This window comes from Scyliorhinus canicula, chromosome 15, assembly GCF_902713615.1.
Source record: "Scyliorhinus canicula chromosome 15, sScyCan1.1, whole genome shotgun sequence".
Taxonomy (NCBI): Eukaryota; Metazoa; Chordata; class Chondrichthyes; order Carcharhiniformes; family Scyliorhinidae; genus Scyliorhinus; species Scyliorhinus canicula.
The window spans coordinates 4,211,094-4,224,248 of NC_052160.1; the positions used below are offsets into that span (position 1 = coordinate 4,211,094).

The window sequence follows — 13,155 nt, forward strand, 5'->3', positions numbered from 1 at the left end:
TTGCCGTTTATTGCAAGGGGAATTGAATATAGAAGTTGGAAACTGTTGCTATAGCTGTACAGGGCCTTACTGAGACCACTTCAGGAGCATTATGTAGTTTCAGTTTACTTATTTTAAGAATATATAATTGCATTGAAAGCTTTCAGAGCAGGTTGCTGGGATGAAGGGGTGATCTAATGAGCAGATTGGGCCCATACCCATTGAAGTTTAGAAGAATGAGGGGTGAGAATTAAAACATTTCAGATCCTGAGAGGTATTGACAGGATGGAGGCGGAGAAGATGTTTCCCCCTTGTGGGAGGATCTGGAATTAGAGGACAGAGTTTAAAAATTAGGGGGGCTTCCATTTAAGACTGATAGGGCCATAAGGCTGGAGCATTCTCCACCCCAGAGAGCAGTGGAGGCTGGGTTACTGAACTTATTCGAGGCTGAGTTAGACAGATTCTTGATCAACAATGTTGTCCAATATGCAGAATCACATCTAATGTTGGACACTGTTCTAAGTTTTGCAACCACAGGCTGTTTGGGTACAGCTGGTCAGGTATGGTCAGTGCCTTACCCGTTGCGAGCACCAGAGTTTTGTACAGCTGCAACATAACCTTACGGCTCCGAAACTCAATCCCTCTACCAATAAAAGCTAACACACCGTACGCCTTCTTAACAACCCTATCAACCTGGGTGGCAACTTTCAGGGATCTACGTACATGGACACCGAGATCTCTCTGCTCAGCCACACTACCAAGAATCTTGCCATTAGCCCAGTACTCTGTCTTTCCTGTTATTCCTTCCAAAATGAATTACCTCACACTATTCTGAATTAAACTCCATTTGCCACCTCTCAGACCAGCTCTGCAGCTTATCTATGTCCCTCTGTAACTTGTAACATCCTTCTGCACTGTCCACAACTCCACCGACTTGTGTCATCTGCAAATTTACTCACCCATCTTTCTACGCCCTCCTCCAGGTCATTTATAAAAATGACAAACAGCAGTGGCCCCAAAACAGATCCTTGTGGTACACCACTAGTAACTGGACTCCAGTCTGAATATTTCCCATCAACCATCACCCTTTGGCTTCTTCCAGCTAGCCAATTTCTGATCCAAACTGCTAAATCACCCTGAATCCCATGCCTCCGTATTTTCTGCAATAGCCTACCGTGAGGAACCTTATCAAACGCTTTACTGAAATCCATATACACCACATCAACTGCTTTACCCTCATCCACCTGTTTGGTCACCTTCTCAAAGAACTCAATAAGGTTTGTGAGGCACGGCCTACCCTTCACAAAACCGCGTTGACTATCACTAATCAAATTATTCTTTTCCAGATGATTATACATCCTATCTCTTATAAACCTTTCCAAGACTTTGCCCACAACAAAAATAAGGTTCACTGCTCTATAGTTACCGGGGTTGTCTCTACTCCCCTCCTTGAACAAGGGGACAACATTTACTATCCTCCAGTCTTCTAGCACTATTCCTGTAGACAATGATGACAAAGATCAAAGCCAAAGGTTCAGCAGTCTCGTCCCTAGCTTCCCAGGGAATCCTAGGATAAATCCCATCTGGCCCAGGGGACTTATCTATTTTCTCTCTTTCCAGAATTGCTAACACCTCCTCCTTGTGAACCTCAAGCCCTTCTAGTCTAGTAGCCTGTATCTCAGTATTCTCTTCGACAACATTGTCTTTTTCCTGTGTGAATACTGACGGAAAATATCCATTTAGCACCTCTCCTATCTCCTCGGACTCCACGCACAACTTCCCACTACTGTCCTTGACTGGCCCTCCTCTTACCCTAGTCATTCTTTTATTCCAGACATATCTATAGAAAGTTTTAGGGTTATCCTTGATCCTATCTGCCAAAGACTTCTCATGTCCCCTCCTGGCTCTTCCTAGCTCTCTCTTTAGGTCCTTCCTAGCTAACTTGTAACTCTCGAACGCCCTAACTGAACCGTCACCTCTCATCTTTACATAAGCCTCCTCCTTCCTCCTGACAAGTATTTCAACTACTTTAGTAAACCACGGTTCCCTCACTCGACCACTTCCTCCCTGCCTAACAGGTACATACTTATCAAGGACATGCAGTAGCTGTTCCTTGAACATGCTCCACATTTCCATTGTGCCCATCCCCTGCAGTTTCCCTCCCCATCCGATGCATCCTAAGTCTTGCCTAATCACATCATAATTGCCCTTCCCCCAGCTATAACTCTTGCCCTGCGGTATACACCTATCCCTTTCCATCACTAAAGTAAACATAATCGAATTGTGGTCACTATCACCAAAGTACTCACCTACCTCCAAATCTAACACCTGTCCTGGTTCATTACCCAGTACCAAATCCAATATGGCCTCGCCTCTCGTTGGCCTATCTACATACTGTGTCAGGAAACCCTCCTGCACACATTGGACAAAAACGGACCCATCTATAGTACTCGAACTATAGCGTTTCCAGTCAATATTTGGAAAGTTAAAGTCCCCCATAACAAATACCCTGTTACTTTCGCTCCTATCCAGAATCATCTTTGCAATCCTTTTCTCTACATCTCTGGAACTTTTCAGAGGCCAATCGAAAATCCCTAACAGGGTGACCTCCTTCCCTGTTTCTAACCTCAGTAGACAAGTCCTCATCAAACGTCCTTTCTGCCACCGTTATACTGTCCTTGACTAACAATGCCACCCCTTCCCCTCTTTTACCACCTTCCCTGAGCTTACTGAAAATCTAAACCCCGGCACCTGCAACAACCATTCCTGTCCCTGCTCTATCCATGTCTCCGAAATGGCCACAACATCGAAGTCCCAGGTACTAACCCATGCCGCAAGTTCACCCACCTTATTCCGGATGCTCCTGGCATTGAAGTAGACACACTTTAAACCACCTTCCTGCCTGCCGGTACACTCCTGCAACTTTGAAACCTTACTCATGACCACACTACTCTCAACCTCCTGTATACTGGAGCTACAATTCAGGTTCCCAAACCCCTGTTGAACTAGTTTAAACCCTACCGAAGAGCATTAGCAAATTTCCCCCCCCAGGATTTTGGTACCCCTCTGGTCCAGGTGTAGACCATCCCGTTTGTAGAGGTCCCACCTACCCCAGAATGAGCCCCAATTATCCAGGAATCTGAAACCCTCCCTCCTGCACCATCCCTGTAGCCACGTGTTCAACTGCTCTCTCTCCCTATTCCTCATCTCGCTAGCACGTGGCACGGGTAACAACCCAGAGATACTGCTTTGTTCCCGAGTTAAGTTTGTTCTTTGTAGGCTGTTAACCAGAGGCCCCGGTGCTCTGTACTGAGCTAACACTAGCACTGCTCTTGTCTTGCCCCGGACTCAGATCCTGTCCAGTAGGTAATGTGTGTGTCTCTGGCTGTCTCTTACTTGTAAGAAAACCCTCCATCGTCACAGTCGACTTGCCTTGCTTGCCAGCAGCTAGAAAACGGAAGAAACCCTCCTCCGTGATTTGGCACCAAAAGCACATACATGAAGGGCGCCTGACATGAAGTGGACATGCAAGGCACGTGACTCACTCACTGCTGCCGCGAATGGCCGGTAGACTGCACACAGCCTCGTTTCTTCGCATTTAAAGCGAGCCATTCTCAATACAAATGGTGGTAGCAGCCATTGTATACTTCTCCAGCGATCGGGAACACCGCAACTGATTACGGGTCGCAACTCGCACTTTGAAAAACCCTGGCTTAAGATGTATTTAACAATCCATGTTAATCCTAAAACCTGTGTTTAACTTTTAAACTAAGGGGGAATATTGTATAATAATCCATTTTTTCCCTGTTTAATAAATGTTTTTTCTTGTTGTTTAAACTAATTAGCGGTCCGGTGACTCTGCTCCTCCACTTTGTTTTTAAAAAGTTAGTCTTTTGAGCCAGGGTTCCATTCTGGGATCTTCCCGTCCACTCATAACGTCAACTGGGATCATAATACTGCCAATCAGCATCCTTCTCTTCTGTAGTATAGATTGTTGCAATCACTTGAAATTTGTTATTCTTGTGTTCGCCCTGATGAGTGCGAGATAAAAAACTTCGGCAAGATGTCTCTTTTCAGCAATGTTCAATGTCACATTCTTCAAACACATTTAAAAACGTAGAACCATATAGTACAGGAATCCATTTGGCCCATCATACCTGTGCTGGTCCCATCAGAATGATCTTGACGGTGCAGAAAGGGCTTAATGTTTATGTCATTTCCAGGGAACCTGGATTTTCTTACTGCAGTACAATTAGGTCGGGCTTCAACCTCTACTAACCCAAGCACCTGCACTCCCCTCTCCATCCCACATCTGTGCACAAAGAAACATTCAGGAAGGATCGCGTTTTCAATCTCCCACTGCATCCGTGTATTTGCAACAACGCCGCTTGCGCACACAGACAACCAAGATATGACAACTCAACCCTCTCTAATGCACGCAGAATTAGCCATCACTTACCACCGTATATTCTCCACTGGGGAGGGACGGAAAAATGAATGATCCATCTTCTCCTGACAAAACACTGCACAGGAAAGATGAGGCTTCATCTGCTGTTTGAAATCCTTCAACTGGAGATGAATTACATCCAGAGATATCCTACCAGTATGAAAAGGAACATTAATTGTCAGAAGCAATTACTTTGTAGGATGAAAAATAACAGCAATTTAGAGGCTTTCAAGGGAATCAGCCATCATTGCCATCTTCCCCACAACACTGCGGCTTCTCGTTTAGCCTTCCCAAAGGTGTTGCAAAAGAAAAATGAAATGGTTCCTTTTTTTTTTTAAATAAAGAGGTCAATTACAAATGCCTTTAAATTATTAAATTCAAATGGAAAATAATTCCGCTTAAAATGTTACAAAGGCCCCAACCATAACATAAAAATCAGGCAATTCACTCACCTGTTTTGCGACCGATGAAGAGAATAACAGGAACACTACGCCTTTCATTGGTTCTCCATCACTTCGCACAGAGCCCAATACCTCATACCCAGCAACCACAAGGGAATCAACTGTGTTTGCATTAGAATTGATCACCTGCACGGAAGTCGATGCCTAAAGAACCAAAAAATATGTTTTACAATTCAAGACATCCACTGCAGTTAAAAAATCATCAGATTTCACCTAAAATTCCAGCAAATTGCATTCAACTTCCAATACAGTAGCTCCCATAAAAGAGTACAAGGGCACTTTCATCATACGATTTTGAAGAGTGACAAATACACAGTCATTAATGGAGGCCAATAATCTAGTTGAGGATCTGGGATAGGATATAAAGAACATGTGTAACACTCGGTGGTGGTGGGGGGGGGGGGGGGGGGGGGGGGGGGCATCCTCACTGGTGTGATGCTGGACCATGATACAGAACCATAGAATTCCTACAGTGCACGAGGCCATTCAGCCAACTGTGTCTGCACTGATCCTCTGAATGAGCACCCGACCTAAGCCCACTCTCCCACCCAGTCCCCATAACCCCACCTAACCAGCACCTAATTTGGACACTAAGGGGCAATGTATCATGGCCAAACCACCTAAACTGCACATCTTTGGACTGTGGGAGGAAACCGGAGCACCCGGAGGAAACCCACGCAGACACAGGGAGAACGTGCCAACTCCACACAGACAGTCACCCACGGTCGAGTCCCTGGTGCTGTGATGCAGCAGTGCTAAAACCTGTGCCACCATATAGCACGGCTATGTTTCATTGAGGTAACCCACAGGTCCACAGAAACCCCTCGGCCTTTGCACAACAGCCACACCATCTGAGCCCTGCATGGATGGCCACGCAGAAATGCTCACCAAAATGTATTCACTTTGAGAATATCCGACTGTAGCAGTTATTAACCAATAGTTATAAGCAAACCTACTTTCTGCAGGGTCCAGGTGGGGTGAGATGCAAAGATTTCATAGTCACCAGGCAGCACTTTTGTGAATACATATCTGTCAAAAGAAAGAAAAATTAAATTTCTTTCCAAAATCAAGCGAGCTCCTCTTCTTCACCATATTGAAATCGTGGTTAAACAAGTACATACTTTCCTCCAGTTTGAGTCAACGAAGTCTGATCGACATCCCTTCCCACCTTTCTCAAGTTAACATGGACACCAGCGGGTCCTGAAATTTGCCCTTTGCTTAGCACCTGGTAAAACAAAAGTCACGTTATTTGGTTTTTGGACTGGCAACTGCACTATATGGAACAAAACTAATTAATAAGAAATACTTTGTTTCACCAGCAAACTGACAGCTGGAAGGTAGAGTTAGTCATCGCATTGTTTCATAAACAAACCCGTGGTTCCTCTGACAGATCGGAAATGCCAATGGCAGACTCCGCCAAATATATTAGGAAAAATCATTTCCAATGTGGGGGCTGGTTTAGCACAGTGGGTTAAATAGCTAGCTTGCATTGTAGAACAAGGCCAGCAGCGCAGGTTCAATTCCCGTACCGGCCTCCGAGAACAGGTGCCGGAATGTGGCGACTAGGGACTTTTCGCAGTAACTTCATTGAAGACTACTTGTGACAATAAGCGATTTTCATTATTATAATATTCCACCAAAATTGTTCTGCAGTGGCGATGGTGCCGGACAAGGTTCAGCAGCTATAGATTTCTTGAGGAATTCGAAGATTCACTCTTACCTTTCCAGAGACCGAAAAGCCGGTGAACACAAAATTGATGTCCTCGCCTTTGGTGCAAATGTCATTAATTCCATCGACATGAAGATCCACGTTTGTAGGCTCTGGTAATGGAGAAAAACTGCTGTGAATATTTATAAAACACTAGAAGATCTCTTGTGGCTTTGCTCAAGCTCAAAGCCAGGTGAGGTATTATTTTATACGGACAGGAATGTTACACTCGGGGTATGTGCAATGCCTTGTTCTGCTGGTTGAATGCAGCACTGTCCCTATACTCACTAATTGATCTCCATTCCCAACTCCGCTTCCCATTTCTCCTTGATCGTCACCACCCGCTCGCCTCCCTGCTCCCCCAGTCACTTATATTTATCCCCAATTCTTCCCTCCCCTTCCACATCTGGAAGCAGACGTCGCTCCAGCAGGGTGTATCCCGGCAACCTGGGGAACCCCCTCCAGACTTTTTGCGCAAAGTCCCTAACCTGCAGATACCTAAACTCATTCCCCCTCGGCAACTCTACCCTCTCCTTTAGCTCCGCTAGACTGGCGAACCCTTTCTCCAAATACAGATCGATCCCTCACCTTGACCAGCCCCACTTCCCTCCACCTCCTGTATACACTATCCACCCCCCCCCCCCCCTCCCCTCCTCCTCCCAGGCTCAAACCCATGATTCCCGCACAGTGGCGTTAGCACCAACATCCCTTCCACCCTAAAATGCCTCCTCAACTGATTGCATATCTTAACGAAGGACTGGACCACCGGGCTCCTTGAATACCTACTCGGGGCCATTGGCAATGCTGCCGTCACCACAGCCCTCAAACCCGACCCCTTACAAGATTCCTCCTCCATCCTAACCCACTTTGCCCATTCTGTTGCCATTTCAAAAATGCGTTCAGTTCTGTCAGGGTAAATTAAGAATACTCACCAAAGCTCCACCCGAAAGGAGGTTCAATTTTTAAAATGAAATCCCCCTACAGAGGAAATAAACACGGAGTACACTTAGACATAGAACAGTACAGCACAGAACAGGCCCTTCGGCCCTCGATGTTGTGCCGAGCAATGATCACCCTACTCAAACCCACGTATCCACCCTATACCCGTAACCCAACAACTCCCCCCCTTAACCTTACTATTAGGACACTACGGGCAATTTAGCATGGCCAATCCACCTAACCCGCACATCTTTGGACTGTGGGAGGAAACCGGAGCACCCGGAGGAAACCCACGCACACACGGGGAGGACGTGCAGACTCCACACAGACAGTGACCCAGCCGGGAATCGAACCTGGGACCCTGGAGCTGTGAAGCATTTATCCTAACCACCATGCTACCATGCTGCACTTAAATTATAAATTACAATAGAGATATCAGAATTTAGTACAAATATATACAAACAACATGCGCTGTTCACCGACGGAATTATTAAAATACAGATTTATTTAACATTGCGAGCACGATGTTGCAAACCAGACTATAGAATGAATTGAGAGAATTAATTCTGCAGAAAGTGTACACTTTCCAACGGAAATAGGATTCTTCTTTATCAAACCATTAAGCCACCCCAGTTTCACAAACTGACGCTGCTGCCATTGTTCAGGTGACTGCAGTCAGCACCTCTCTGGCAAGTGAAGTGGTCATTAAAGAAGTTTGGAACATTAATAGTCTGGAGTGTTGACAGATAGTTTTCTCCTGAACTGACAGGTTATCTTTTGAGCACCAATTTTTACCGCCATCAAAAAGTCTGAAAAGTAGTTTTTGGTATTTGAGTTACCTTATCATAGAGAGGAATCATGAAGTAACCATTGTTGGGTGCGCAGTCGGTCTGGTATTTCAGTGTGCCCTGCTTTGTGTACAATTTAATCTGTGGAAGCAATCACAAACAGTTTTCCCTTGGATGCAGCAGAAAATTGAAATCTCAGTTCAGAAGACAGCATTTGCTTTGGAGAAAAGTGATGCAAAATATCCCCTAATACAGAACCGCAGAGTAATGAAATTATCTCCAGTCCATCTCCTTTTGTGTGCTTGCACTAGTAGATGGACAGGTTGTACAGGAAAAGTCCAAAACGAACACCTGAAAACACCACCAAAAAAAAATCTGAGAGCTGCAGATGGGAGCAGAAAGGTGGTAGACCGAGCGAGTGGACAAAACTGGGGGAGGTGGATTTCAGCGTGAGGACATCCAGTCCGGATCCAAGATAAAATCGGAGTAGTTACTAAATGGCAGGTAGCTAGGGACCATGGCGAAGCAGAGAGATTTAGAGATCCAAGTACAAGAAGCACTAAAAACTTGTGAACAGGGACAAAATAAACCTAAAAAAAAGATTAATGGTCGAGTGGCCTTCACCACAGGGCTGGGGTACAAGGAACGGGACGTTATGCGAAGCATTGGTCAAATCCATTTTGAACACCATGCTCAGGGGCAGTGGCGTGGGGGTGGGCAGTGGCGTGGGGGTGGGGGGGGCAGTGGCGTGGGGGTGGGGGGGGCAGTGGCGTGGGGGTGGGGGGGGCAGTGGCGTGGGGGAGGGGGGGGGCAGTGGCGTGGGGGTGGGGGGGGCAGTGGCGTGGGGGAGGGGGGGGGGCAGTGGCGTGGGGGTGGGGGTGGGGGGGGGGCAGTGGCGTGGGGGTGGGGGGGGGCAGTGGCGTGGTGGTGGGGGGGGCAGTGGCGTGGGGGTGGGGGGGGCAGTGGCGTGGGGGTGGGGGGGGGCAGTGGCGGGGGGCAGTGGTGGGGGGTGGGGGGCAGGGGCAGTGGGGTGGCAGGGGCAGTGGGGGGGCAGGGGCAGTGGGGTGGGGGGCAGTGGGATGGGGGGGCAGTGGGATGGGGGGGCAGTGGGGTGGGGGGCAGTGGGGTGGGGGGGCAGTGGGGTGGGGGGCAGTGGGGGGGGGTGGGGGGGCAGTGGGGTGGGGGGTGGGGGGGCAGTGGGGGGGTGGGGGGTGGGGGGCAGTGGGTGGGGGGGGGGGCAAGTGGCGGGGGGTGGGGGGCAGTGGCGGGGGGCAGTGGGGGGGCAGGGGCAGCAGGGGGGTGGGGGGGCAGGGGCGGCAGGGGGGAGGGGGGGCAGTGGGGGCAGAGTGGGCAGTGGGGGCAGTGGCGGGGGGGCAGTGGGGGGGCAGGGGCAGTGGGGTGGGGGGGCAGTGGGGTGGGGGGGCAGTGGGGTGGGGGGGTGGAGCTCTGGCGCTATACAAATGCAGAGAGGTCCTGGGGGCCAGGCTCACCTCGATCAACGAGTAATTAATCTCCACGTCCGACTTCACGAAGCCCCCGCATCCGACCACGATGTCCTCGGCCTCCACCCGGCAACTCAGCAGCGCCAGCAGAGCGAGCAGAGCCCGCCGCCTGCGGCCTTCCATCCCAGCGGCGCCCTGACTGCCGGTAGGCCGGCACCCGCGCACGCGCTGTCCGGGGTCCTGACTGCCGGCACCCGCGCAAGCGCTGTCCGGGGTCTTGTCTGCTGGCGCACGCGCTGTCCGGGGTCCTGACTGCCGGCACCCGCGCACGCGCTGTCCGGAGTCCTGTCTGCTGGCGGCCGGCACCCGCGGACGCTCAACTCCCCCGTCTCTCATTCCCTCGACACCGCCACCTGGCGCCCGGCGGTGAACATTCACAACAGGCTGCGCCCAGCCAGAGGGTTGCCAACCCCTCCAGGGCTGCCCTGCAGCCAGTCAGAATTATGGTGTGAGATCCTCAGACAATGGGATCATTGACTGGAACAAAAAGTGCAGAGCTGCTGGGAACAGGCAGGGGAATGGCTGGGGGAAGAACTCTGCCTTTGGAGAACCAGTACAGACACAATGGGCTGAATGGCCTCCTGCTGTAACTGCTAGGATTCTAGATAATTGAAGTAAATGATTTTAATTATTTGTCCATGGATGTGGCTGGCTGGGGCCGGCACTTGTTGCCCATCCCTGAGGGTATTTAGGAGACAATCACATCGCTGTGGGTCTGGAGTCACATGTATGCCAGGCCAGGTAAGGACAGCAGATTTCCTTCCCGAAAGGACATTAGCGAAACAGATGGCTACAACAATCGACAGTGGTTTCATGGTCATCATTGGACTATTAATTCCAGATTTTTATTGAATTCGAGTTCCAAAAAAATGTCCTGGCAGGATTCGAAGTTCCTGCACTACCCTGGGTTTCTGGATTGCTTGTCCTGTGATAATACCACTATCCCATCAATATCCCATCAATCCTATCCCATCCCTTTAATCGCCTCGACAGGGCAGACAGCAACCCGGGAGAAAAACCAAATTACATTATAAGCCATTCAGCCCATCGTGTAACCACTTGCCCAAGTCTCCATTCGTTCTTTTGCCATTTACCTTAAATCTGTTCCCTCTTCTTCCTGAGCCTTCCGCCAGCGGGAACAAGTTTCCCTTAACTTCATATTTTCCAGAACAGTCCCGGTAATTTGGTTCCTTGCTCCATATCCCAGCTTGGAGTTTCCCGGCACGCCGTTTGTCCTGGATTTCCTTGCGTCTGCACCTTTTGCATCTGCACATGCGCTCTGCACCACTGTGAATCCACAGACCTGAGCCAACACGAGGGCCATAAGGGAGCACTGGTCAGCAGTCTCCTCACCGAACTGGTTGGCTTTGGCGGGAGGGTGTTTTGGGTCAAGGGTGTCGAGCGAGCCTCCAGGAGGGGGGGGGGAGAGGAGGGGGAGAGGAGGGGGAGAGGAGGGGGAGAGGAGGGGGAGAGGAGGGGGAGAGGAGGGGGAGAGGAGGGGGAGAGGAGGGGGGATCCCAGCTGGCGACAGCAGTTGATTCCAAAATCAGGTCCAGTGGCTGAGCAGTCTCGAGCCCAAATCCAGGCTTGCAACCATAAGTGGTATTGTCGCTGGACGAGTAATGCAGAGGCCCAGAGTAATGCTCTGGGGACCCAGGTTCAAATCCCACCAGGGCAGATGGTGAAGTGCAAGTTGAATACAAATCTGGAATTAAAAGTCTCGTGGCAATCAAGAAACCATGATCGATTGTTGTAAAAACCTCTCTGGTTCACTAATATCCTTTAGGGCAGGAAATCTGCCGTCCTTACCTGGTCTGGCCTACATGTGACTCCAGACCCACAGCAATGCGGTTGGCTCTTAATTGCCCTTAGGAATGGGCAAGAAATGCTGGCTCAGCCAGCGACGTTTGCATCCCATGTACGAAGAAAAAAAAACATACTCATCCCTCCCCAATCCAACAGTCCCATCAGCAGCGTAAACCCACCCCCGCTCCCATGACCCCATCAGCCCCCCCCCCCCCCCCAAAGTAAACTGTCCCCCATTTTACTTCCCACCCAAGAGCTGGTCGCCCTGGGTTTTGAATACTTCTACCAAATCTCCTCTCTACCTTCTCTTCTCCAAGGGAATCAATCCTAACCCCTCCAAGGGAATCAGTCCTAACCCCTCCAAGGGAATCAGTCCTAACCACTCCAATCTATTAGTCCTAACCTCTCCAATCGATCTATGTAACTGAAGTTCCAGATCCCTGAAGCCATTCTCATGACCTTTTTTTGCCACTTTCCTGGTTATATGATGCAAGTAGAGTAAAATCCGATTCAATTTACTGTCAGAAATTCATCCAGTCAGGCAATGAAGAGTCTGTTCTGTTTTTGATCACCACCCAAGTAGACGTAAAGGTTGTGAACATTACAACGGTCACTTATTCCTGATACAGTCAAACTAATGAGAAAACATGGATCCTGTAATCTCACAATGCCCTGACTTGCATGGCAAGCCAGATAAAACATACAATATATGACATATCCTTCCCCTCTTATTGGAAATGGGGGGATCTTTGGACTGTAGGAGGAAACTGGAGCACCCAGAGGAAACATAGAACAGTACAGCACAGAACAGGCCCTTTGGCCTTCTATGTTGTGCTGAACATTGTCCGAAACCAAGATCAAGCTATCCCACTCCCTGTCATTCTGATGTGCTCCACGTGCCTATCCAATAACCGCTTGAAAGTTCCTAAAGTGTCCGACTCCACTATCACAGCAGGAAACCAACGCAGGCACGGGGAGAAAGTGCAAACTCCACAGTCACTCGAGACTGGAATCAAACCTGGGAGCCTGGAGCTGTGAGGCAGTCGGGCAAACCACCGTGCCATCCACCATTCCTTGCAACCTGCTGTCAACCCTTTGCTTAACAAGAACCTCATTGTAACTTTAAAATCATTGAATCCATTCAAGAAACCACAGGCCTGCTACGTGGGAGACTGGAAATCATAAATCATCGATGGAAAGCTTGCTGCCACAGAAACATGGAAAATAGGAGTAGGCCATTCGGCCCTTTGAGCCTGCTCCGCCATTCAATGTGATCACGCTGCTCCTCTATCACAACGCCATAATCCCAGGCTCTGCCCATAACCCTCGACACCTTTGCAGTTTAGAAATGTATCTATATCCTTCTCAGTGACTTGGCCTCCACAGCCTTCTCTTACAGAGAATTCCACTTCTCCTCATCGTAGTCCCAAATGGCCTACCCTGTCTCCTGAGACTGCGACCCATAAGACATAGAAGCAGAATTAGGCCACTCAGCCCATCGAGTTAGCTTCGCCATTCAATCATG

The 13,155-nt window shown here is 49.2% G+C and overlaps 1 protein-coding gene across 1 annotated transcript in view; it reads right to left on the bottom strand.

Annotated features, from left to right (window-relative positions):
• nomo (nodal modulator) overlaps positions 1 to 9,993 on the bottom strand; it is a 67,639-nt gene extending 57,646 nt beyond the window's left edge. Inside the window, exons 1-8 of the mRNA XM_038819374.1 lie at positions 9,813 to 9,993; positions 8,374 to 8,463; positions 7,528 to 7,573; positions 6,608 to 6,708; positions 6,009 to 6,112; positions 5,844 to 5,916; positions 4,879 to 5,031; positions 4,439 to 4,576 (exon numbers count right to left, since the gene is read on the bottom strand). Of these exons, the coding sequence (XP_038675302.1) occupies positions 4,439 to 4,576; positions 4,879 to 5,031; positions 5,844 to 5,916; positions 6,009 to 6,112; positions 6,608 to 6,708; positions 7,528 to 7,573; positions 8,374 to 8,463; positions 9,813 to 9,947 (840 nt within the window). The 5' untranslated portion in view covers positions 9,948 to 9,993. The remainder of the gene's footprint in view (positions 1 to 4,438; positions 4,577 to 4,878; positions 5,032 to 5,843; positions 5,917 to 6,008; positions 6,113 to 6,607; positions 6,709 to 7,527; positions 7,574 to 8,373; positions 8,464 to 9,812) is intronic.
• Positions 9,994 to 13,155: the final 3,162 nt, after the last annotated feature.